Source organism: Erpetoichthys calabaricus, chromosome 14, assembly GCF_900747795.2.
Source record: "Erpetoichthys calabaricus chromosome 14, fErpCal1.3, whole genome shotgun sequence".
Lineage (NCBI taxonomy): Eukaryota > Metazoa > Chordata > Cladistia > Polypteriformes > Polypteridae > Erpetoichthys > Erpetoichthys calabaricus.
The window spans coordinates 103,755,299-103,781,328 of record NC_041407.2 but is presented as its reverse complement, the minus strand read 5'-3'; the positions used below and the strand labels follow the sequence as shown (position 1 = coordinate 103,781,328).

General features: G+C 45.1%; 1 protein-coding gene and 1 long non-coding RNA gene across 2 annotated transcripts in view; one reads left to right on the top strand and one right to left on the bottom strand.

The window, feature by feature from the left end:
• Window positions 1–26,030, top strand: part of LOC114664816 (MAGUK p55 subfamily member 2-like) — a 60,715-nt gene that overhangs the window by 13,512 nt on the left and 21,173 nt on the right. Inside the window, exons 2-3 of the mRNA XM_028819099.2 lie at window positions 19,569–19,669; window positions 25,476–25,628. Coding sequence (XP_028674932.1) covers window positions 19,569–19,669; window positions 25,476–25,628 — 254 coding nt within the window. The remainder of the gene's footprint in view (window positions 1–19,568; window positions 19,670–25,475; window positions 25,629–26,030) is intronic.
• The window catches only part of LOC127530171 (uncharacterized), a 178,409-nt gene continuing 156,863 nt past the window's right edge, over window positions 4,485–26,030 (bottom strand). The window contains exon 2 of the long non-coding RNA XR_007936690.1: window positions 4,485–4,865. This is a non-coding gene — a long non-coding RNA (uncharacterized LOC127530171). The remainder of the gene's footprint in view (window positions 4,866–26,030) is intronic.

Here is a 26,030-nt window from a genome sequence, read left to right as displayed (position 1 = left end):
AAAAACAAAAGAAATGGAACCAATTGTATTTCAAATGTTGTAAGTCACTTTGGATTAAAGTGTCTGCCAAATAAATAAATGTAAAATGTAAATGTCCAGTAAATGAGCCTGCCGTTTTCATTAGCTTGTGGATTCGGTGGTCCTCTCCTGAAGTGATGTTACCCGCCCAGCACGTTACACTGGCCATCACAGAGTTGTGGAAGATGTGAAGGATGTCACTTCCCACATTAACAGAGTGCAGTCTCCTAAAAAAGAAGACCCTGCTCTATAGTTCATCTGTGTTCCAAGACCACTCCAACCTGTCACTGATGTGGACCCCCAAGTACCTGTAGGAGTGGATCACCTCCACATGCACTCCCTGATCAGTGAGGGGACATTGAGGCTCTTTGGTGCTGTAACAGTCACTAAGCAGTCTGCTGATGTGAAGTTGCAGACTTCTACTCCAAGTCCCGTCCCCACCCCAAATCTTCTCCTCTGTCTCCAATTCCTCCTTTAAAGGCAGAATCATCTGAGACGTCCTGCAAGGTGACGTGACCTGCTGTTACGTTTGCTTTTGTTTATGTCAGGATACGACAGATCAAGAAAACCTGCGCTGAGACTTTGTGACTCTGAGCAGCGAGACTCCTTTTCGAGTCGGAAACCCACCGAGTTCTCATTTTTTCATGGCTATCTGTGGAGGCTGCTGCAGCTCTAAAGAAAAGTAATATATATATATAAAAAAAATACTTTTTAAAAACCACGCTTATATTAAGTTAAAAAGTGTACTAAAAAGTAAAAAATAAGTGTCTTATACATCACTCGTAAAATAAAAGGTGGGCGCTTTTCATCAGGTGGGCATGCAGTGAGTGTCAAAAAAAATGGGGTCAACACAATACAATACACAGAAAAGAACACACGTAATCCTCAACACAATACAATAGTACAATAGAAATATTCCAAATACAGAGAGGAATTCAACAGTAGATGATATCACATAATAGGAGTTGGATTTGTTCCCATGCAGCTTCCCCCCTGGCAGCACCCAAGAACCCCAACAGGGCTCTCCCCTCAGGACTACAGCTCCCAATATGCCCTGCGGGTGCACAAATGGGAGGGATGCTATCTACCCCCCCCCCCCCCCCCAACCCAGTATGGACCCAGGTAGCAGTCTCCCTCTGTCCTTCCATTATGGCCTCCCGACCAGGAAAGGTACCAGCAAACAACCTGGCAGGGATGTGCGTCCTTCCACATCTTATAATGGCTTCCCTACAGGGAAGGTACCACTGATCAGCCCACTTGGGATGCCCGTCCATTATTGGGGCCTCCAGGCCGGGTAAGGAACCATCCACCGCGGCCGGTGTGCCAGTCATCCTGTGTCTCCTATGACAAGACCCTCTTACGTTATATGGCATGCTTAGTTACTTTCTTTTTGTAAGTAATGAGTTCCGCAACTCAGCTACTTATAAATGTAACATTCCCCCCCATTGCTCGCTCCATGCTTGTGTACGGATTCACGGCGGCTGACGATGACATTTAACCGTTTTCTTTTTTTTTTTTTTTTTTTTTGCAGTTTAGTGACGTCAGAGTTTCTTGCTCTGGGGACCTGGGTTCGATTCCCGGGTCCTCCCTGCGTGGAGTTTGCATGTTCTCCCCGTGTCTGTGTGGGTTTCCTCCGGGCGCTCCGGTTTCCTCCCACAGTCCAAAGACATGCAGGTTAGGTGGATTGGCGATTCTAAATTGGCCCTAGTGTGTGCTTGGTGTGTGGGTGTGTTTGTGTGTGTCCTGCGGTGGGTTGGCACCCTGCCCGGGATTGGTTCCCTGCCTTGTGCCCTGTGTTGGCTGGGATTGGCTCCGGCAGACCCCCGTGACCCTGTGTTCGGATTCAGCGGGTTAGAAAATGGATGGATGGATGGATGGAGTTTCTTGCCAAATAATTTTTGCCGATATTTAAGAATAAGGGAGATGTGCAGGACTGCAGTAACTACAGGGGGATAAAACTGATGAGCCACAGCATGAAGTTATGGGAAAGAGTGGTGGAAGCTCGGTTAAGAAGTGAGATGATGATTAGTGAGCAGCAAGATGGTTTCATGCCAAGAAAGAGCACCACAGATGCAATGTTTGCTCTGAGGATGTTGATGGAGAAGTTTAGAGAAGGCCAGAAGGAGTTGCATTGCGTCTTTGTGGACCTGGAGAAACAATATGACAGAGTGATTGAGAGGAGCTGTGGTGTTGTATGAGGAAGTCGGGAGTGGCAGAGGAGTACGTAAGAGTGGTACAGGATATGTACGAGGGGAGTGTGACTGTGGTGAGGTCTGCGGTAGGAGTGACGGAGATGGGATTACATCAGGGATTGGTTCTGAGCCCTTTCTTATCTGCAATGGTGATGGACAGGTTGGCAGACGAGATTAGACAGGAGTCCCCGTGGACTATGATGTTTACTGATGACATTGTGATCTGTAGCGAGAGTAGGGAGCAGGTTGAGGAGACCCTGAAAAGATGAGATGAGGAATGAAGGTCAGTAGGACCAGCACGACAGAATACATGTGTGTGAATGAGAGGGAGGTCAGTGGAATGGTGAGGATGCAGGGAGTAGAGTTAGTGAAGATGGATGAGTTTAAATACTTGGGATCAACAGTACAGAGTAATGGGGATTGTGGAAGAGAAGTGAAGAAGGGAGAGCAGGCAGGGTGGAATGGGTGGAGAAGAGTGTCAGGAGTGATTTGTGATGGACGGGTATCAGCAAGAGTGAAAGGGAAGGTCTACAGGACGGTAGTGACACCAGCTTTGTCATATGGGTTGGAGACGGTGGCACTGACCACAAAGCAGGAGACAGAGCTGGAGGTGGCAGAGTTAAAGATGCTAAGATTTTGCATTGGGTGTGACGAGGATGAACAGGATTAGAAATGAGGACATTAAAGGGTCAGCTTAGGCTGGACGGTTGGGAAACAAAGTCAGAGAGGCGAGATTGCATTGGTTTGGACATGGACAGAGGGGAGATGCTGGGTATATTGGGAGAAGGGTACTAAGGATGGAGCTGCCAGGGAAGAGGAAAAGAGGAAGGCCTAAGAGAAGGTTTGTGGATGTGGTGAGAGAGGACATGCAGGTGATGGGGGTGACAGAGCAAGATGCAGAGGACTGAAAGATATGGAAGAAGATGATCCGCTGTGGCAACCCTTAACGGGAGCAACCGAAAGAAGAAGAAGAAGAGTTTTTTGCCAAAGCAGAACTCCAGAAGTGGACTCGCCTATGTTAAACAGATTTCTGTCTTAAGCGGCTTATCCCGGTTTTTTGTGCACACATGTGATCGCACTCCATGCCTTGATGACCCCACGGATTTTTAACATTTCTGCAGCTCGGTGGCCACTGTGTCTAAATGTGCATTTGATGCCAATGGCGCTGGCACAGCTGACCATCACAGAGCATTCAGTGGGGTGAATTCTGCACTTGGAAGCTTCCATTGAGCTCTTCCTGCAGTCCAGGGGGGTCAGAGCTGTGCCTGTTGTGCCCCCTGGAGGGACCACCAGGCTGATTGTCAGCAGTTGTTTCGTTTTTTTTTTTTTCCCTTGGAGTCTGCATCCAGCCTTCTGCATGAGCGCACACTAATCTGTCATTACGGCGGATTTTCCTGCCTTGTATTCCCTCTTGTCTTTTCTTGAAATCTTCTTCAACTAATGAGGAGACAAGGGCAACACGAGATGAAAAAGAAAAGGCGCAATTAAAAAAACAAGAAAAAAAACAAAAACAAAAGTGGTCTGGAAAATTGAGGGTGTGGTGGCCGAGGGATGAAGGATCAACAGAAACTGGAATAGTTTGGGGGGCCCACACGGCCCTCCCTGTTTACTACCAAGTCCGAAAGCAGAAACGTTTGATGGCATGAAGACGATAAACAAAACCAAGTGCCGTGTAGCCAAGCGGCCTCGTTTATCTGTGCCGTGGGGTTCTTTAAACTTGGAGCTCCTCAGTCTCGGTCACCGCCGGGGTCAATGACACCTCCTTCTGGATGAAGCTCTGGGACTGGAATGGGCGGGGTCAGTTACCCTCACTGGGCGGTTTCTCAAGACTGCGGAGGAAGAAAATGACAGAGCTGTTAGTAGCAGCACCCCCTCTTGGCCAGGGGTGGCATTACATTCCTGAAGAAGAGCTTGGATGGTGATCTTCAGATGCACATACGTGACAAGGAATTGGATTGTGCAGCCTGTAAAATGATTCAGTTTTAGTTTAGCGAGCCAAAAGCTTCTCGAGTACAAACTTCAGGGCCGAGGTGAGCAGTGACTGGCATCACTCCATCTTAGGAAAGCAGGCCAGCAAGGAAAATGTTGAAACTTTTTGAGCACCTGAGACCTCCAGCTGTAAAGACGGGTACCTGCCGCACATGGATGGATTCATTGCTATTATTGAAGGTGGTGCTGAGCAGGCTGTGTGTCCCTATGGTAGTTAAAGTCTTCTTGTTTCAGCTGCTCCCATTAGGGGTCGCTCTCAGTGGATCATCTTCTTCCATATCTTCCTGTCCTCATCATCTTGCTCTGTCACACTCATCACCTGCATGTCCTCTCTCATCACATCCATAAACCTCCTCTTAGGCCTTCCTCTTCTCCTCTTACCTGGCAGCTCTATCCTTAGTACCCTTCTCTCTCAATATACCCCTCATCTCTCCTCTGCACATGTCCAAACCAACGCAATCTCGCCTCTCTGACTTTGTCTCCCAACCATCCAGCCTGAGCTGACCCCCTAATGTCCTCATTTCTAATCCTGTCCACCCTCATTACACCCAATGCAAATCTTAGCATCTTTAACTCTGCCACCTCCAGCTCTGTCTCCTGCTTTCTGGTCAGTGCCACCGTCTCCAGCCCATAAAACATAGCTGGTCTCACTACCGTCCTGTAGACCTTCCCTTTCACTCTTGCTGATACCCGTCTGTCACAGATCACTCCTGACACTCTTCTCCACCCCTCCACCCTGCCTGCACTCTCTTTTTCACTTCTCTTCCACAATCCCTGTTACTCTGTACTGTTGATCCAAAGTATTAACTCATCCACCTTCGCCAACTCTACTCCCTCATCCTCACCATTCCACTGACCTTCCTCTCATTCACAGTCATGTTTTATGTCTTGGTGGTCCTACTGACTTCTCTAGAGCAGATCTCCACCTCTCCAGGGTCTCCTCAACCTGCTCCCTACTCTGACTACAGATCGCAATGTCATCAGCAAACATCACTGTGCACGGGGTCTCCTGTCCATCACCATTGCAGATAGGAAAGGATTCAGAGCCGATCCCTGATGTAATCCCACCTCTGTCACTCCTACCGCAGACCTCACCACTGTCACACTTCCCTCGTACATATACTGTATGGCCATAGTCATCAAAGTATTGGATCGTAAAGTGCAAAGTCAAGGGGGCTTACTTCCCAAAACTGGAACCCCAAGTAAGGGGTTCATATTTTCTGAGACTTACCTTGTGGCGATACGGAGGAAACTGTGCCATCCCAGAGATGTTGCTTACTACAGAAAGTACAAAGCATGGCTGAGGGTCCGATCCAAATCATTAATGTTTTTCCCAGCCTTGAGAGAGTCTCTTCACCTACTAGAGCTCAATAATTTTAAAAGCAGAGATCACACCCACACCCAACCATCAAAAACGGGAGATGGTCCCACCCTAACATGCTGGACCCCAAGCATCCTGGCACATGGAAGTCGTAGTCCATTATACTGACAGAATGAATTCGGACCCCTCCATTTTTTACACAGTTTGTTATGTTGCAGCCTTCTGCTTAACTCTTTTTGTAGCACATTTTTCATACACAGGTTGGAGCTCCAAGTGCTCTATAAGATGTCAAAGAAAAAATAACAAGAAAAGAAAAAGCAAAAGAAATTAGGCAAGAATAATAATAAATAAGTAATTAGAAATTAAATCCGTACAAGTGTACATAACATTGATATATAATTTGTAGAAAATCAGAGCCGTATATATAATATTGTATTCTAAGTCTTTAAAGATGAGTCTGATGATGAGGGTCAGATGACCAGGAGGGGGATAAGCTGGGGAAAAACAAAATATCTGTAGGGGGTTCGAGGCCAAAAGACCACCCAGACCCTCCGCCGCTGGAGCTTTTACCTAATATAAGTGTCATTGCTTGCAGCCTTTGTTCCAGAGGATTCGACGCCGTAGGTATCCTGGACTGCCCGGCCACACACCTTCATTCAAAACTGGATTTTGAACATGTTTGCAAAGTAATTGTTCTGATGTACAGTCAGGCCCAGTGACACAATTTTCACAATTTTGGCTCTGTGCACCACCACGTTGTATTTGAAATGAAGAAATCATTACATGAATGAAGTGTCAGCGTTAATTCAGAGTGTTTAACAGAAATATATTGTCTGAGCCATTTATGAATGATAGCCATTTTTATACACGGTCCCCCCATCTCCAGGGTCTCAAAAGTATTTGGACATTTGATTGACAAGTTGCTCCATAGTCAGGCGTGAGCAGGTCCCTCATTATTTCATGAACTATTAAACAGGTAGAAGGTCTGCAGTTGATCCCAAGTGTGGAATTTGCATTTGGAAGCTGTCACTGTGAACTGTCAATTTGAGGTCCAAAGATCTGTCCATGAAAATAAAAAAAAAAACAGGCCATCAGTAGGCAGAGAAAACAAAACAAACCATTTAGAGAGCGAGCAGAAACCACAGGAGTGGTCAAATCAACCATTTGGTAAAGAGAAAGAACACACTGGTGAGCTCAGCAACACCAGAAGGTCTGGACAACCACAGAAGACAACTGTGCTGGATGATCGCAGAATTCTGTCCTTCATGAAGAAGAACCGATTCACAACATTTACTCAACCCAAGACCACTCTCTGGGAGGTCGGACCTGTCATTGCCAAAGTCTACAATCAAGAGGAGACTTCATGAAAGTAAAGACAGAGGGTTTACCACAAGGTGCAGACCACTGGTAAACCTCGAGCATAGGAAGACTTTGCCAGGAGATATTTTTTTAAAAGCCTGTCCAGTTTTGGAACAGTTTGGTTTGGACAAATGAAATTAAGATCAGCATGTGCCAGAATGTTGGAAAGAGAAGAGTATGGAGAAGGGAAGAAACGTCTCATGCATAACGCTGTGCGTAGAACTCACACTGTAACATGATGTAAGCACAAAGCGGAAATGTGCGTACGCACAAAAAAATCCAGATGCATAAATCTGTGCGTACGTCAACTTCCACGTTCTTCTGCTACATAAATCCCGGTCAGCGTGAAAAGTAACGTATGTGCATACGCCTGCTGTCCCGTCCCAGCTCCTCCCAGAATTATGCCTCTTTGCATATGCAAATCAATATAAATAGCCCTTAAGCTCAGCCTTCTGTGAAAAGACAATGGGAAAAGCACGGGGGAAAATAGAAGAATTTCAGCGAATACCAAGTGGAGGCAAAGGAAACACGTACTATTTGTTGGTTTAGACAGTGGTATAATATTTTTATGAATGTAAATGTAGGAAAATATGCAGTCAATGGCATAGAATTGAATGCATCTTTCAGTTTTTTTATGCCTCACTCTTCCTTATACTGTTTGGGTGATTATTTATAAGACAAAATAATTTAATTGATTGAAAAATTGAATTGAAGTGTTCTAATTAAACATTTTATTTGAATTTTAAAAAAAAAATCAGTGGTATAATCAACAAAAGGAAGTTGATTGAGTGACATAGCATGTCGGAGAAACTCGAAAGCTCAAGTTCACAAAGTCGCACAGTGCCCGAAATAAAAAAGAAGTTGTCAGATATCAAAGTCACCTTGAAAAGGCGAGTCGTAGCCCACCGTCTGAGTGTCATATAAAAGCTTATTAGGGTACAGAGAAAAAAAAATAGGCACACGGTGGGGAAAAAAGCACAAAATGTCAACTTTAATCTTGAAATTTCCAATTTAATCGCGTAGTTTATTTTGACATTAAAGTAGAACATCATAAACTTCATCTTAAAATCGTTTAATTTACTAGTTTCTCAAATCCCATCGTAACTAAAGTAGCACGTTACATGCTTTGTTTTGTATTTGATCTTCTATGTGCGCTATGTGGGTGAATCACTACGTGCTTCCGGGCTTTCTCTTCCTCCGACACGACACAGAATCCATTACATTCGTAATATTACAGCTCATTATATCATTTTCATGATGATAGGAGTTAAAGCATGTTATTAAACATGGGAACACAGTGGCGCAGTGATTTTGTGTGACCTTCGATGAAATATTTTATTGCAGCAGTACTGTCTCTTTCAGACTTACTAACCCCCAATTCCTGTCCTTTCTTTTCTTTCTCCTAATACCCAATCGCCACACAGTCAGCTCTGTAATAAGCGTTAAGCCATCTGTAAGCTTAGAACGCCGATTCTTCAAAACTTTTAAGGAACATTGAAATATCTTCGTAGTATGTGTTTAATTATTCTATCCATCTATCCTTCCAGTGTTGCGTCAGCACCAGCAAGAATACAACACGAGGCAGGAACAATCCCTGAACGGAGCACCAGATCCTCGCTAGCACTGCGGCACCGTGTCCTCACATATTTAATTATTAACAACTAGACAAAGAGCCCGTTTCGACAACGTAAGATGAAACGGGCACGAGTTTGTGTCAGCAGTGTATGAAGAACAAATGATAAGTAACGAAGAAGTTGTTTTATAATGATTGTAGTCCGCTTTACTCATTACTGTACAGGCTTGTACTGTTAGTTGATGAATTTTCCAGGCCTATAGTATAATATTGAATGATGAATGTTCCAGTACAATATGGAATAGTAATAAGTATAAGCACCACAAACCTGATATTGGTGTATTGAATGAATGCATAATTGAATCAGAATGCGTAATTAGGCGTCGAGCTGTAGTCGAAATCGCCTTTCAGGCCTCTAGAGCTTTAATCGAAGTCGCCTTTCTCTTTGAATTTTCGCGGCCGTAAATCCGCCGCCTGCCGCGATGTTAGGGTTGGATGACGGTCTCGTAAGGTTTTTTGGGCAGCTGCGCAGAAGGCGACTGCGCATTCGGCTTCGGACGGACGTGAGTGAGTGAGTGAGGAGGCAGGCGAATTATGTATTAAGATATAGATAACATTTTATCTGTATAATATAATAAACATATTTTGCTGCATTTCATCTTAAAAATGATATTGTCATCATATGTAAATATGTGCTTTATAAAGTGGCTCAGGTTGTTGCAGTATGAAAACTGTATCACAAGTTTACAGTGAGGTGATTGTACTTATAAGTACCAACAGTTCTACAAGGAGCACTTGATGGACTGATTGAGTGCGTTTAGAGTTCTTGGGATGAAACTGTTTGTGAATCGCGAGGTCCGAAGAGGAAAATCTGTGAAGCGTTTGTCGGAAGAGAGCAGTTCAAATAGACAGCATGGCTGAGGCAGCGTGTGCTTGATGCTGTACAGTGATCCCACGCTATATCGCGCTTCGTCTTTCGCGGCTTCACTCCATCGCGGATTTTAAATGTAAGCATATGTGAATATATATCGCAGATTTTTCACTGCTTTGCGGATGTCTGCGGTCTACAGTACGTGTGCTTCCTCAGTTGATTTGCCCATTTGAATTCAAACAAGGGACGCATTTGAATTCAAACAAGGGACGCTATTGGCGGATGGCTGAGAAGCTACCCAATCAGAGCACGCAGTTAAGTTCCTGTGTGCTGCTGATTGGCTCAGCAACGGAGTGCTGCATTAACCAGGAAGTCTCATCTCACTCATTCAGCATTAATGCACGTTACTGCTAATGCTTCAGGATTGCAGAAAAGGTAAAAGTTTTGGATATGTTGAAGGAAGGAAACAGCTACACCGCTGTAGGACACAATTACAGCATCAATGAGTCCACGATTCTTTTTATTTAAAAAGGAGGAAAAGCATATAAGATCTACAGCCGCAGTGTCCTTTAATCAGGGCGCAAAACGAGTTGCAAGGGGACGTGATAAGGCAGTAGTCTGGATGGAATCTGCTTTAGAGATTTGGATTGAAGAGTGGTGGAAGAAGAACAACGGCGGTGCTAAACAGTCACCTGAAGAGGCTCCTTTAGAAGAGCTGTAACGCTATCCTTTGTTGTGCAGTAAAATTAAACTCATCGTTATCGGACAAGTCGTCGTGTCATTGTTGGTGAGTAACCATAATTAATTATTTACGTACAGTACTTATTACATGTACATAGTTTAGTGTCGCTGTACACACATTTTACTGTATACAATTTTTCTTGCATTGTACGTATTTATTGCTGGTGGCCTGTCTGTCGTAATGGCTGTAACATATGTGATATCGGAGACGCTCGATATCTTTAAAATAATATTTAGGTTTTACTGTATGTAAACTGTGTTTACATTGTGGAGGATTGCCGGCTTTCCAGTCCGGCCCTCACCCCCAGGCCGCTAGGAGGAGCCCTCCGGACAGCATATTGGTGCCCCGAGTTCCAGCAGGGCCTCATGGACTTTGCAGTTTCTATACACAGCCCTGCTGGATACCTTGGGGGCCGCCAGGAGTCGCTGTGAAGGGGCTAGTGGACTCTTACATGCCCTATAACCCGGGAGTGCGTCACAGTCACGTGACTGGAGGAAGTGACGTGCTCCCGGGATGACGAAGAGGACTGTTTGCCCTGACCCGGAAGGAAATGGACTTGTGGGTTGTGCTTAGAACCACTTCCGGGTCAGGGGCTATAAAAGGACTATGGGTAAGCCCAGACATTGAGCTGAGCTGGGAGGAAGGTGGGCTAAGTGTCTGGGCGAGGAGGATTGTGTTGGTTACTTGAGAGAATTGTAGTTAATGAGTGTGGGGAGGAGAGTGCTTGGTGCACCGTATAATAATTAAAAGAATATTACTTATACTTTCACCTGGTCTCAAGAGTGGTACCTGAGGGTTCAAGAGGTGGCTCCACGCCTCATCTGTTACAACATACATAATTTCAACGAATCTTACCTAATATCTAAGAGAATACAAAGGGTTTATGCTGTATAACTGTGCGTGAAATGTTTATAATAGTGTGGGAGAGTTTTTAAGGGCTTAAAATATATAAAATAAAATATATAAAAATAACCATATAAACATATAAACCATATAAACGGATTTTCTTCCGCAAGGCGAAGCTCTCAATTTACCAGTCAATCTATGTTCCTACCCTCACCTATGGTCATGAGCTGTGGGTAGTGACCGAAAGAACGAGATCGCGAATACAAGCGGCTGAAATGAGTTTTCTCCGCAGGGTGTCTGGGCTCTCCCTTAAAGATAGGGTGAGAAGCTCAGAGTAGAGCCGTTGTTCCTCCGCATCGAGAGGAGTCAGATGAGGTGGCTCGGGCATCTGATCAGGATGCCTCCTGGACGAATCCCTGGTGAGGTGTTCCGGGCACGTCTAACCGGGAGGAGGCCCCGGGGAAGACCCAGGACACGTTGGAGGGACTATGTCTCTCGACTGGCCTGGGAACGCCTTGGGATTCTCCCGGAAGAGCTAGAAGAAGTGGCCGGGGAGAGGGAAGTCTGGGCATCTCTGCTCAAGCTGCTGCCCCCGCGACCCGACCTCGGATAAGCGGGAGACAATGGATGGATGGATGGATGGATGGATGGATTTTCTTATTTCATGGGTGGCTCTGGAACGCAACCCCCGCGATGGAGGAGGGATTACTGTATACCGAAAATTCTCTGCTGTAGATCTGTGATTCACACTCAGATACAGTGATATAAATACTCCGAGTGGTGCAGTGAGAGTAATATGGAAAAAGATGATCCGATGTGGCAACCCCTAACGGGAGCAGCTGAAAGAAGAAGGTACAGTGAAGAGTAACAACGCTAAAGCAGCTATGGTATTTGGAATACTTTGGATATCCCCTGGACCATTATATTGTTACAGGTTAATTACAATCAGATGCCTTAAACTAATAAACGATATGCGGTTAATTTCAGTGTATTTATAAAGCCATGTCAGGGATGTGGATCTGAAAAAGAAAAGGAAACCACACTGGAACAGTAGCATTGCTTTGACGCTGGGTGCCGCCAGTTTGCAAAACCGAGCGCAGAACTTGCGTACGCCAGGGTATGAGCTGCCATGGAAATGTGTGTGGCTTTACACCAAGTTTAGGTTTTATACATCGCGATTTGAGTGTGGAAACATTCTTACGCAACATTTTTGTGCGCATGCACCGTTTATACACGAGGCTCCTGATGAGTACCACATCACCTGTGAAACATGGTGGAGGCAGAGCTATGGCCTGAACATGCGTGACTGCCAATGTTAGCGTGTCACTGGTGTTTATTGATGACATGACTGCTCATAGAAGTAGCAGGATGAGTTCTGAAGTGTCCAGGGTGCCATACTGTCTGCTCAGAGTCAGACAAAGGCAGCAAAACTGACAGGACGACACTTCATAGTACAGATGGACAACGAGCCAAAACATACTGGGACAGCAAACCAAGTGGTATTCAACACAAAATAGTGGAATATTCTTCGATGGACAAGTCAATCAACTGACCTCAACCCAACTGGACTATGCAGTTTATTTGCTGGAAACAAAACTGTTGGCAGAAAGTCCAACAGACAAGCAGCTCCTGAAGATGGCTGGCCTGGCAAAGACATCAGTGGGGTGGGATCACAAACTTCAGTTATTGACTGCAAAGGATTTTCAAACAAATATTAAAACTGATCTTAATATTTAGGATTGTCCAAATACATTTGAGCCCCTGAAAATGAGCGGACCATGTATACAAATGGCTGTCTTTTCTGAATGGCTCATACAATGTGTCTGTTAAACCCTTTGGATTAAAACTGCAAGTTTCCTGGTTGCTTCATTTCAAAACCATTGTGGTGGCGCACAGAGAGACAAAATGATGAAGATTGTGTCACTTTCCAAATCCTTACGGGATGTAATTGTACTTTACTAATCCCAAAGGGGAAATTGTCTTTTCGCATGATCTTTGGAGGTCAGAGTGTAGGGTCAGCCATTGTACAGCACCTCTGGAGCAATTCCCAGGTTAAGGGTCTCGGCTCGAGGTGTCCAATGGAGTAGGATTCCTTCTGGCAGTAGTAGGATTTGAACTGGCAGCCTTCCAGATACCAGCACAGGTCTTTAGCCTCAGAGCCACCACTCTACCCCCCCAGAGCCACCACGGGCGGTCTCCAAACAAGATGTACAAACATCTCAATGGCGATCAATAGAATGGGATGCAAGTATCATAGCAAAGGGTCCGAATCGTTGTGTCAAGGTGAGCTTTAGGTTTTTTTTTGTTTTTAATACATTTCCAACAGTTTCTAAACTCCAGCCTGGCGATGTTGAGTGTTGCTTGATGAGGGGACAAAAAAGAATTAATGTAACTGATTTTAGCACAAGGCTGCAACACCACAAAATGTGTAAAAAGTGCAGGGGTCTGAAGACTTTGTGAAGGCGCTATAAAGAAAAGCCAAGCAAAATGACACCTTTTATTGGCTAACTAAAAAGATTACAATATGCAAGCTTTCGAGGCAACTCAGGCCCCTTCTTCAGGCAAGATGTAAAAGGATGGTATTGGTTGTAGTCAGTTCTGCATCAAGAAACAAAGAGCGCCCCCTGCTGGATACAGGCCCACACCCCAATAACTGCATAGCTCCAGCTGCTCCACCCAGCATCAAGTGACCAATTCTGCACTGGCCATGCTGGGAATCCAGTCTGGAGAGCTGCAACTTATTAAATGCCCATCTTACCAATAGATTTATATATATAATTAACATCACTGCTTATGTTTCATTCTCTGAATGTGTATGCTGATAATGTGACTGTCTTATCATTCGGAGAGGAGCTATATAACATAAAGAATGATTGAGTCTTGTTGTTGGGATGTCACGTCAGCATTCTTAACACTCTCCTGACTAAATCGCATCCGACTGGCATAACAGTCCTGGGCACATCTTGCCTGAAGAAGGGGCCTGAGTTGCCTCGAAAGCTTGCATATTGTAAACTTTTTAGTTAGCCAATAAAAGGTGTCATTTTGCTTGGCTTTATTCTACATTCATAATGGCTAACACGGTACAACACCCTAGTACTGAAGGCGCTATATAAATTTAAATTTACCTTCCTGTCTTTCTCTGCCCTTTGTGGCCTGCCACTTGCAACCCTTTGGCAGTCCACATGCAAGCTGCTTCATCTTGTTCCGATGGCCCACTGGAAGATTGGCACGACATTAAATTAACAACGAAGCCTCAACCTGAGAAAGGTGCCATATGTGACAAAGGTGACTGTTGATTTTTTTCCCCCCGCGTCACTCTATATGAAATGTTTGCCCTCAGGTCTTCTCGTCCGTATCGCGACGTCCGTTTGCAGGCAACAAAGACTCATCAAGTCAGTGAGTGGTGAGGCGCTGACCAGGCCGTTGGGTCATTGCTGCGGCTCACTGTTCCCATGGTAACAAATCACCCTGCGCTGTCAGTGGCTGGTGCCTTGTTACCGACGCTCTGTTTTTAATTAGCCGCTGTGCCTCTCGGGGACTGAGGAGCCGTCCAGCGTGCTGAGAACGATGCCGACGTGAGTTGTGCACAGATTTAAAATGTGGGCAGAGATGTGCCCAGGACTGTTATGCCAGTCGGATGCGATTTAGTCAGGAGAGTGTTAAGAATGCTGACGTGACATCCCAACAACAAGACTCAATCATTCTTTATGTTATATAGCTCCTCTCCGAATGATAAGACAGTCACATTATCAGCATACACATTCAGAGAATGAAACATAAGCAGTGATGTTAATTATATATATAAATCTATTGGTAAGATGGGCATTTAATAAGTTGCAGCTCTCCAGACTGGATTCCCAGCATGGCCAGTGCTGAATTGGTCACTTGATGCTGGGTGAACCAGCCACCTAAAACTCAGCAGCATTCAGGTGTCCTGGAGCTATGCAGCTATTGGGGTGTGGGCCTGTATCCAGCAGGGGGCGCTCTTTGTTTCTTGATACAGAACTGATTACAACCAATACCATCCTTTTTGTACCCATGGCGGCAGTGACGTGCGCTGAGGTTCATGGCTGGTGAGGCACGGACTCCTTCAGAGTTAGATTTACAAATATATGAACCCATAAGAGTCGCTTATTCACTATTCAGTTGGCACATTGACTACTGGTTATGTTTCATATCTCATCAACATTCTTTACACACACAGAGGTAAGACGCATATTTGGCAAAGAAAGAACGTTACATTTATAGTGAGAGCGCAGTTGCTCCTCACCCTCCATGTGTTCTCGGTTTGCCGTTGCAATTCCACAATTCACACTCATCCAATACAAATGAAAGTATAGTGTAATGTACAAAAAATGGATTTCAATTTTCACCTTAATTGAAATATTTAGTTGTTTTTAAAAACTTTTAATTCTGATGGTTTAATCAATTTTAATAGAGACTGTTCAACAAAAGGATAACAAGAAAAACAAAATAATATTTTATTTAAGGTTTTATTTCTTAGTCTGGTTCCATTTTTTATAACATTGAAAACCATTTATGGTCTTACCTTTATTTGTCAATGAAGTCCATGCGCCTGTCCTTCTCCATGACAATCTCCGTCACTTTCATGTAAAACTCCTCCATATTTTCCTTTAGTTTTGTCTTAATCTTCCATTTTGGCAGTCAGTTGGATCAAAAAATAAAACTAAACAGTGCACTCGACTTTCTGATATCGCTAACTTATCGGCGCCTCTGCGTAGAACAGCGGCAACGAGCACATGTTGGGCTCACACGCGCCCCCTTCAGGGCGGCACAGTACTGTCTGCCTCACCTTGTGCCTTTTCACTGCAGTTTCATGTCTGATCAGCAAGACTAAAATCAAAGCCGGCCTTAGACAATTTTGGGCCTGAAGCAAACTGATGCCGAGGACCCCTGCAGCTAGGGGGTCTGGGGCAGAGCTCCGGCCGCCAAGCGATTTCCTGCATTCTGAGCTGCAGATATACGTTTTCCCGGCATCTACAACCATCACTTTTTGACGATTTTCGTTTGACACTGACAACCGTAACCGTAACACACTGACATTGTATTGTATTATACAATAATTTCAAACTGTGGAAATTCGGCAAGGCCTAACTACTATCTACAAGACGTTCTTTCTAACAAAATGGAAATATATTGATATGAAGGAAAGTGATGGCTTTACGAAGAGAAGGGCCCCTTTTATGTCCTGTCGAGAATGCAGTGCGGCGGAGCGGCCCTGACTGAAGCGTAAGTGGCCGCCTACTGAGGACAGAGGCACAGATGAGCCGTGGAGGTGGCAACAGGCGCGCAGGCCTGAGTGAAACGTAATGAAGATTGGAGTGCCGAGTGGAGATGTCCACGTGGAGTGATTAGGTGATGGAATATGTTGCCCGTGAATTACATATATATAAAAAAATTAGTAATAGAGGTTGGAGTGAAGGAGTCTGTTGCTCCATTGGGCCCTCCGCAGCAGCGTCGCATCACAGGAAAAAAAAAAAAACCTTGGGCGCAGTGGGCCCCCTCCAGCTGTGTGCCCAAAGCGGTTGCTTCGTTCGCTTCGCCTTAAGGCCGGCTCTGACTAAATATGTCAAACACATTAATTAAAGATATTAGCCAGATGGTGGAAAGTCAGGGTGTACAATAAATGTGTCTGCAAACCTTATATTGGCGACATACAGAGAGACAGCAACAGGCACGCGCCAATTACACACATCAACCCTGCAGTGTGTGAGGGAGCGCAGTCCGAGGGGAGGTGAGGCTCGTCTCTGCTGCACCTCGCGTTTCTCCCCTGTGTTTGAGCAGGAAATGCACAAATTCAGCGATTTTGACTATAAAAATGATCAAAATTCTTGCAGTCATACAGAAAACTACTTTATAGCACAGACCAGTGGACAAAATTATTTTATGTTATCATTATTAGTTTTTTTTTTTTTTTTACTTTTCACAATGACCTCAACTGCCTCCCCTGACCACACGTCTGTGTGTCAGATATGGGCGACTACCAGAAGAACTGGCTGGTTATAAATACCTTCACAGACTTTGGGTTTTTTACCCATATTGGTCAAGCAGATATCAGCAACTTTTAAAATAACCTGCTTGTGTCCTTCACGTGTTTTCTGTCTAACCTGACTTACGGCTGTCATTTGTCAGTGTCCCTGGCAGTCTCTCTCTCTCTCTCTCTCTGCATGGCTTTGTGAAATTACATTTGGCACAAATGACCTTCTTGCTACAGGGCCAAGGCCACTGGGGGACACAGAAGCTCCATAAAAGAAAAGAGCAGAGGGCACATCCATGGTGCCCGGTCTGCCATTGCTGTGCTGAGCAGACAGCAGGGCCCCCTCAAGTGGCCAAGGCCAGAACTGCAGGTAATGAGACTAAGGGAATGATAGGCGTCACCGTCAGAAGTTTGTTAAATTTGTCAAATCACAGAACTAAAAAAAATGCGGTTAAAATGGACCTTGGGATTGTGTTCCCCATGTAAAGGCACTATATTAAATCATCCTAGCTGTGTTCTAGACCTTTGAGAACATAAGAAATTTGACAAACAAGAGGAGACCATTCAGCCTGTCAAGCTTCTTTGTTCAGCTAAGAGCTCGGCTGTCCCAGCATCTCCTCCAGATCCTTCTTCAAAGTGGTGAGTTTTTCTGCTTCAACTCCGTGCCTCGACAGTTTCTTCCAGATTCTCTCAACTCTGAGTAAAGAAGTGTTTCCTGGCCCCAGTCCTAGACGCTCTTTCCCCTGAATTTCCACTGATGTCCCCGGCTACACGATTCACCGTTTAATTTAGAGAACTCTGCTGGATCCACTTTATCAATGCCTTGGAGGAGATCCTCTCAAGGTTTGGACAGCCATTTTCAGGTCTCTCCAGAGATGTTCAATTGGGATCAAGCCAAGGCTCTCGCTGGTCAACTCAAGGACATTCTCAGAGTTGTCCCTCAGTCCTTCCTGTGTAACCTTTGCTTTGTCCTGTCAGAAGATGAACCTCCAGTCCAGTTTGAGGTCCAAAGCGTGCTGAGCAGGTCTTCATTAAGAACGTCTCTGTTCTTTGCTCTGTTCCACTTACCCTCAACTCTATCTAGTTTCCCAGTTCCTGATGCTGCCATCACAATGCCATCACCTTTGGATTGTGTGATAGACGGCCGGCAGCTCAACCCGGCTGGGAAGCCCTGAGGATAGAAGGATGGGGGGGGAGGCAGCTACTTTTGGATACTGCCTCCCCCAAAACGCTAGGTGGCAGCTCCACTGCAGTGTAGCGGTGCCCCGGATACCCGCAGGGCATCCTGGGACTTGGAGTTTGGTTTCTCAGCCCTGTTGGGTACCATGGGTGCCGCCAGGAGGAGCTGTGAGAGGTCCGGAGGAGCCATGCCTCATCCGTAGTCCGGAAATCCTCCTAAGTCACAAGGACGGGAGCAATGAAGTACTTCCGGGCTGAAGAAAAAGCCAGTTCTTCATTAGAAGTACTTCCAGGTCAAGGACTATATAAAGAAATGCTGGGAACCCAGCAAGCATGCTGGAGTCCTGGAGGTGTAGGACAGAACTTGCTGGGACGTGTGGAGGAGAGAGTATTGTATTGTTATTGTGTGCCTGTTAATTGTGGCGGAGGTGCTTGAGGGCACTACTATAGGAAGAAAAGAATTAAAAGATCTTCTTGCTATTTTTAACCTGTGTACAACACATCTGCCATTTGGGTTTAAAGGGGCAACAGCGACCCCTAGCTGTTACAATTGGTGTTGCATAGGAGATGAGTGGTACCCGCTTTCCTCTGGAAGTGACACCAATCTTGGTTTCTTCAGACCAGAGAGTCTGGTTTCTCACAGCCTGAGGGTCCCGTAGGTGCCTTTTCACAAACTCTTAGCAGGACTTTCTACGTCTTTTACCGAGGAGAGGCCTCTGGCTGGCCACTGTGCCGTAAAGCCCAAATCGGTGGAGAGCTTTATTAGTCTCCAATGTATCGAGGGCTTGACACACATCTGACTCATCTATTTTGAAATTTGTGAACTCAGAAGTTGCTTTTAGTTCTGCTTGGAGCACTCCATTTGTTTCCTCCTTTACAAATACTTGGGTGAAATATTTATTCAGTTCATTTGCTATTTCTTTCTCATTTTCAATGATGTCTCCTTTTGTGTTCCTGAAGATTCTTAAATGAATCCATCCATCCATGGGGTAGCCGGAGCCTAACCCTGCAGGCATTGGGCACAAGGTAGGATCGACACCTGGATGGGGTGGCAGTTCACCGTAGGGTGAACACAAAAACACCAACTAGGGCCAATTTAATAATGCCAATTGTGGGAGGGAACCCAACAGAGATACGGGGAGAACTTTGAAACTCCACATGTAGAGGACTTGGGACACAAAATGCAGACATAGCAGTAGAGCAACTGACTTCTAGGAAACGGAGATTTTGGACACTTAGAACATTTCCTTTTTGTTCCCGTTCATCTGGGAGCAGCAGCCTGCCTTGTCCATCGCATTTTCTACGCTCGCTTATTCAGTTCTGGGTCACAGGACATAAGCACAATGGCTTTAAGTTGAGAACCATCCTTCACTTTGTTGCAACTGAAATTCTCACCCGTCACCAAGGTATACAATGGTGTCCCCTTTTAGCCTCACTTATTTATTTTCCTTTTCTTTCTCTCTTTCTTTCTTTCTTCCAGCTATGCAGCAAGGAGTGGACACACTGAGTGACGTCCCCAATTCTACAGTTGCAAATGACCTGGACCTGATCTTCCTCAAGGGAATCATGGAAAGTCCAATAGTAAGACATTTGGCTTTGCTCTTTTCTGATGTTTCTTTGAGGGCAGCACATGGCAAGTGTGATGGCTTACAGCTCACGGTGGGCACAGAGTCCATAGGGACCACCACTACCCTAAAGAAAAGTGGCATGCACCAGCATTCTGCTCTCCAGCTACAAGACTGGCATATGGTGGCGTCCTTTCTAGCAAGACTTTATTTATGTACGAGACTGAAATGTAAAAGTACCCCTTATGGGAAGGACCTGGGGGTCATAGCAGACTGGTCGCGGTCTACATCCAGTCACTGTACAGAAGTGACTCACATATGAGAAACTGAACCGTTCAATTAATAATTGCTTGTTACCCCAGCATCCAGTAAGACTAAAATCATAGGCCGCTGTGCTGATAAGAACTGAGAAGAGCTAAGCTGCTGGAGCTAAATGCAGATGGCTGTTTGGATAATCAACTCTTTAACTCCTGTATAGCTCAGTCATAGCAAACACGATACAGCTTGATTTGAACTTGACCATCTAGAACAACTCAGGACCTGGTGGACCATCTTCTTAATTAGTGAGCCGTTTTTGCTGCTGATTAACTTGTTTTGCCTTCCTTTTAATTGACGTGACTTTGACCCCCTTAGTTGTTTCTTTTTCCTTAATGAGCAGCCAAACAATAATGAGACACAAAACAAGACCAGCTAAGCTGAAAATAAGGAAAGGTGAAGGTCTCGGTCATGTTGGTCTGCTCAGGTCACCAAAACATCTTGACGGTGGTCTTAGAAAAAATCGGGAATGGTCTCCCCTGGACTTGATATTAGGATGGAAATTTGAGGAGTAAACCGCAAGACAATGATTACATTTTTATAATATGTACATCAAAGAACCATCAACAACAAATCAAATCCAATTAATAAAATATTGAACAATTATTATAAAAGTTAAGTTGAATAAATTGGATTCTGCAGCTACATGAATAAAAAAGTATCACTTCCGGTTAGCGGAAATAGCTCAAAAGTTGATAGAAATCTATGTTTTGTACCTAATACTTGTATGCAAAATTTGGTTGACCCAAGTGAAAGCGTACTCAAGTTATCGTGTTTATGTTCACACACACATACAGATAATTCCATCTATCCATCCATCCATTTTCCAACCCCCTGAATCCGAACACAGGGTCACGGGGGTCTGCTGGAGCCAATCCCAGCCAACACAGGGCACAAGGCAGGAACCAATCCTGGGCAGGGTGCCAACCTACCGCAGACAGATAATTCCAAAAATGGTATTTTCGGGCTCAAGGAGTTCTAAAATGTTAAGACTAATCAAAATCTTGAAGTCTAATTTTTGGACGATTGCAATACTTTTCCTGTACTTTGTATACGAGAAAATAAAAAAGAAAGAATGCCTAAGTGGTCCACATATCATTTTTGAACCTGCTTTACTTAAATCCAGTTACGGGCGAGGGGCAATGAAGCCAGTCACTTTGGGAACACAAGACAGGAACCCACTTTGGCTGGCAAGTGCTGGGCACGCCCACTACAATGCATCAGACTCTGCAAAGCGGGTAGGCCTGGGAAAAAAATGGGTTGGGCAAGCAATATCCTGTTCTGGGGAAAGGGGTCCGGTTGGGGTTGAATGTTAGAACAGCTTGGTCTTCTGACATTAAACTAAGGCGCCCAGGTTGGGGGATTCGCCTTAAATTTTAGCCCAGCTGCATCAACATCAAATCAACTTCATAATATATTGAACAATTATTATAAACATAAAGTTGAATAAACCGGACTCTGCAGCTGCATGAATAAAAAGGTACCACTTCCGGTTAGCAGATATACCTTAAAAGTTGATAGCAAGCTACATTTTGTACCTAATACTTGCATGCAAAATTCGGTTGAGTTAAGTGAAAGCGTACTCAACTTATCGTGTTTACACACTGTCAATAAATGGACGCAAGAGGGCGCTGTTGCCCTGTGAAACCCAACAGGCAGACTTTCAGGAGGCGGCACGGTGGCGCAGTGGGTAGCGCTGCTGCCTCGCAGTTGGGAGACCTAGGGACCTGGGTTCGCTTCCCGGGTCCTCCCTGCGTGGAGTTTGCATGTTCTCCCCGTGTCTGTGTGGGTTTCCTCCGGGCGCTCCGGTTTCCTCCCACAGTCCAAAGACATGCAGGTTAGGTGGATTGGCGATTCTAAATTAGCCCTAGTGTGTGCTTGGTGTGTGGGTGTGTTTGTGTGTGTCCTGCAGTGGGTTGGCACCCTGCCCAGGATTGGTTCCTGCCTTGTGCCCTGTGTTGGCTGGGATTGGCTCCAGCAGACCCCCGTGACCCTGTGTTTGGATTCAGCGGGTTGGAAAATGGATGGATGGATGGACGTATAAAAGCACCAAGTATAATTTTTAATTCTTTTCTTAAATAAAGTGCACAAAGCACCACAATCGCCACAATTCCCAAATATCAATAATTAATAATAATACAATAATCCTCCACTCCCAGCAGCTCCGTCACACACCCTCCCAACTCTGGCTCGGCTTGCTGGGACTCCCATAGTCCTTTATATAGTCCTTGACCCAGAAGTGCTCCTGTCCTTCTGTCCATGTGATTTAATAGCATTACGGGTCAGATGAAGACTTCTATTTTTCTTCAGCCCGGAAGTACTTGTTCTTCTGTCCCTGTGACTTGGGAGTACTTCCGGGCTATAAGGAAAATAAAAATCCCAACGTCTCCCTGCAGCGTCACACAGCGTCACCCACGGCACCCAGCAGGGCTGTGAAGCCGAACTCCGAGACCCCCCCTCCACAAAAGGGGTCTTCTGGTGAGTTTGCATTTGAGCCTGATACTCATAATGGGCAGAGAGTGATTTATAACACCATAGTATGGTCTTCATTGTTTTTTATGCAGGGCCCCAAACCACACACAAATTTTTAACGTTCAGGGGGGTCTAAAGGATTACTTTCGTTTAGGGGGTTCTGGCCTCCTGACTCCCCGGAGTTTTGTGCTTTGGTGGCAGGTCTGAGAGATAATGGCGACCCCCCCCCCCCCCATCACCGACTCCCGTCCTTCCGTTTCGTTGAGCCCACCGCGCACACACGTCCTCCATCTGTCACGCAGTGATGTAATAAAAAGGACTGTTTGAATAAGCCAAACAGAAATCATTAGGACGGCAATTCCAGTTCTTTCTGCAATGCCAGGCGGAAATTTCTTGTTTGTTTGATTTTCATGCAAGCCTTACGGGAAAGTGGCTTTCCAGGTCAGTTTGGTCCCTGAAGTGACTCCACGGTAATGGGCCTTAATAAAAGCCGTCAACAACCCCGAGGCGGCCCTTGGACAAAGCTGCATTTTGTGCTGTGCCTCATGGACGCTGTGTCCCGAGTTTAATCCTGGGCTGCTCCTTCTCCCATGTGGAGTTTGCTTGTTCTTCCCATGTTCTTGTGGGGTTTTGCAACCTGCATCCCCAAACATACGTGTGTTGAGTGAATTGGGGTGTCCAGTTTTTGTGAGAGGGCTCTGATTCCTGCCTTGTGACTGAGGCTGCTGGGACAGGCTGTGCCATTCTAGACCCTTAGATTGTAATTAAGGGGGTCTGTGAAGGCCCTTATCTCATATAGTGACTTGTCTTATTATTATGGCACCTTTTTGGGACATTTCCAAGATAAGGATGCACTGCAGCTGTTCACTGTCTTTCAGGGTGTGGGGTGGTGAAGTTTAGGAGATAGAAACTGACGAAATGTTAGAAGATCAGAAACAACAGTGATGGGAACCTCCTGTTCACTAAAGACCTGCTGATGGCAGCTGACTGGGGCCTGTTGACCCCACTTGTGCCCCCTCTGCCGTCGACACAATCTCTGGTGATGTCCTCCTTGAGAGATTCAAATCGATTGTTGTTATTGTCTAGTTTAGTTTAAATCTTATCTCTCGCATCGTACACAGTTTGTACAACTAAAGTCTGTCCGGTTGTTAGTGGTGGTCCCCCAGGGCTCTGTCTTTGGCCCCCTTTGATTGATTATTTATCTCCTGCCTCCTGGTCACATCTTTAGGAAATGTGAAATTCATTTTCACGGTTATGCTGAAGACCCCCCAGTCCTACGCCTGATTCCACTCTCCCACCTTCTTCCCTCTCTGACTGTCTGCAGGATGTTAAATCATGGCTGTCTGCTAATGTTCTTACATGAAATAATGATAGAGCAGGAGGTGCTTCTGGTTGGAACTCCATCTGATTTGGACAAATGTGATCAGATGTCACTGTCTGTTCTCTTCTTCCTCCCAGGTTAAGATCTTAGGTGTTTTTCTCGACAGCACCTTAAAATGTGAGCCGCATATTAATAAGGTCACTCGGCGTGCATACTACCATCGATGTCACATCAGCTGTTTACGCCCGTCTCTTTCAGCTCCCTGCACTGCTCTTCTTGTTCACACTCTGATCACATCTCGTATCAATTATTGTAATTCTAACATTTCTGGTCTTCCTCACAAACTCCTTTACAAACTCCAGTTGGTTCAGAAAGCTGCAGCAGCTCATATTTATTACCAGAGCCCCTCCATTGAACACGTCACTCCAGTCCTCCAGCAGCTTCACTGGCTCCCTGATCTGAAGAGGCTGCTTATCACTTACAAGACCCTCCATAATCGGGCACCTCCTTATCGTTCTGATCTTCTTCACATCTCCATTCCCTCCTGTACCATTAGGTCTTCCTCCTCTGTTAATCTTATTATCCCTCCTGCTTGCTTGACTTCCATGGGGTTTAGAGCTTTCTGGGACCCTCACCTACATGACATTCCTAAAATTGACTCCCTTCCTGCCTTTAAATCCCACCTTAAAACAAAGCTGGCTTACTCTGCTGATAAATTTAAATTCAATTTTATTATTGTACTAGGGGGCTTCGCCCCTGCTCACTTTTGCTCGCCAGCCCCTACGTCTGCGCTACACACCAGCAACTTTGTGTCTCTGCCGCTTGCATATGTGGATTTCACTTTCACCAAATAACACATCTTTTAATTCTCGCGGATACGCCTCTTCATTAGGCGGTAACACTACTTTTCCCTGATGGCAACACGAATGAGACGATCTACAAGTCTCCGACTTAAAGTTTAAAGCCAAACAATATCCACATACTTCTGTCACATCACCTATGTCCATCCATCCATCCATCCATTTTCCAACCCGCTGAATCCAAACACAGGGTCACGGGGGTCTGCTGGAGCCAATCCCAGCCAACACAGGGCACAAGGCAGGAACCAATCCCGGGCAGGGTGCCAACCCACCGCAGACCTATGTCCATATATTCAATCTCTTTATGCTGTTCTGTTATTTCACCGAGTAATAATTTTCATTTGTTTGCACTAATACGATCTTTACTCTCATTTTTATGAGACTTTCAAATTTTAGTACTTCCATTATCTCTAACCTGCTCTGCACGTGTATCGCACCAACGTTTTTGAATTCTTTACGATGTTCTACTTTGTCATCTACTCTTTGTCTTTTATTTCCGGCCCCGGGCCTGGTTACATCTCATGGCACAAAATCTCGTCTCGCGGGACATTAAAGTGTCTCTCTGAGAAAGTCACATCTCGTCTCGTCTCCTATTTTTTTTTTTAATAATAGAGAGATTTATTCTGGTTTTATTGTACTGTAATATTCTATTAATTTTAAATTGTGGCTGTTGTTATTCATGTGTTCTGTAAGGTGTCCTTGAGTGCCTTGAAAGGCGCCTGTAAATAAAATTTATTATTATTTTTAATATTATTATTCGCCCAAAGTGAGCCACTTTGTTTTCATTAGGAGCTCATCACCTACGTCTTCAATGTTTTTTTTTTTTTTATTTCCATTTTTTTCTTTTCCACAAGGCCCATGAGAAGCTGGAAGAGACCAAACTGGAGGCGGTTCGTGATAACAATCTCGAGCTGGTCCAGGATATCCTGGTGGACATCTCGCCTCTGGTGGGCATAAACAGCATGGCAGACGAGCTGGCGCGGATCTTGACAGAGCCTCACTTCCAGGTTGGTATTTCTTCCCCCATTCTACGTGGAACATTTCACTCGGGCTTTTATTTTTCTGCATTGGCGTCACCTGTAAAATGTTAATAGCAGATCAGGGATAATTGCTTCCTCTTTAAGAGGTCATCAAAAGTAGAGCAGACTTCTCGGTTCCCACGTACTGTTATGTGAAAAAGTAAGTACACCCTGTGAAAAGTTAGCATATGTGGACTTATTAAGTATATATATGTATATGTAGAGTATGTATATCCATCCATCCATTATCCAACCCGCTATATCCTAACTACAGGGTCACGGGGGTCTGCTGGAGCCAATCACAGCCAACACAGGGCGCAAAGCAGGAAACAAACCCTGGGCAGGGCGCCACCCACTGCAGTCTATCTATCTATCTATCTATCTATCTAT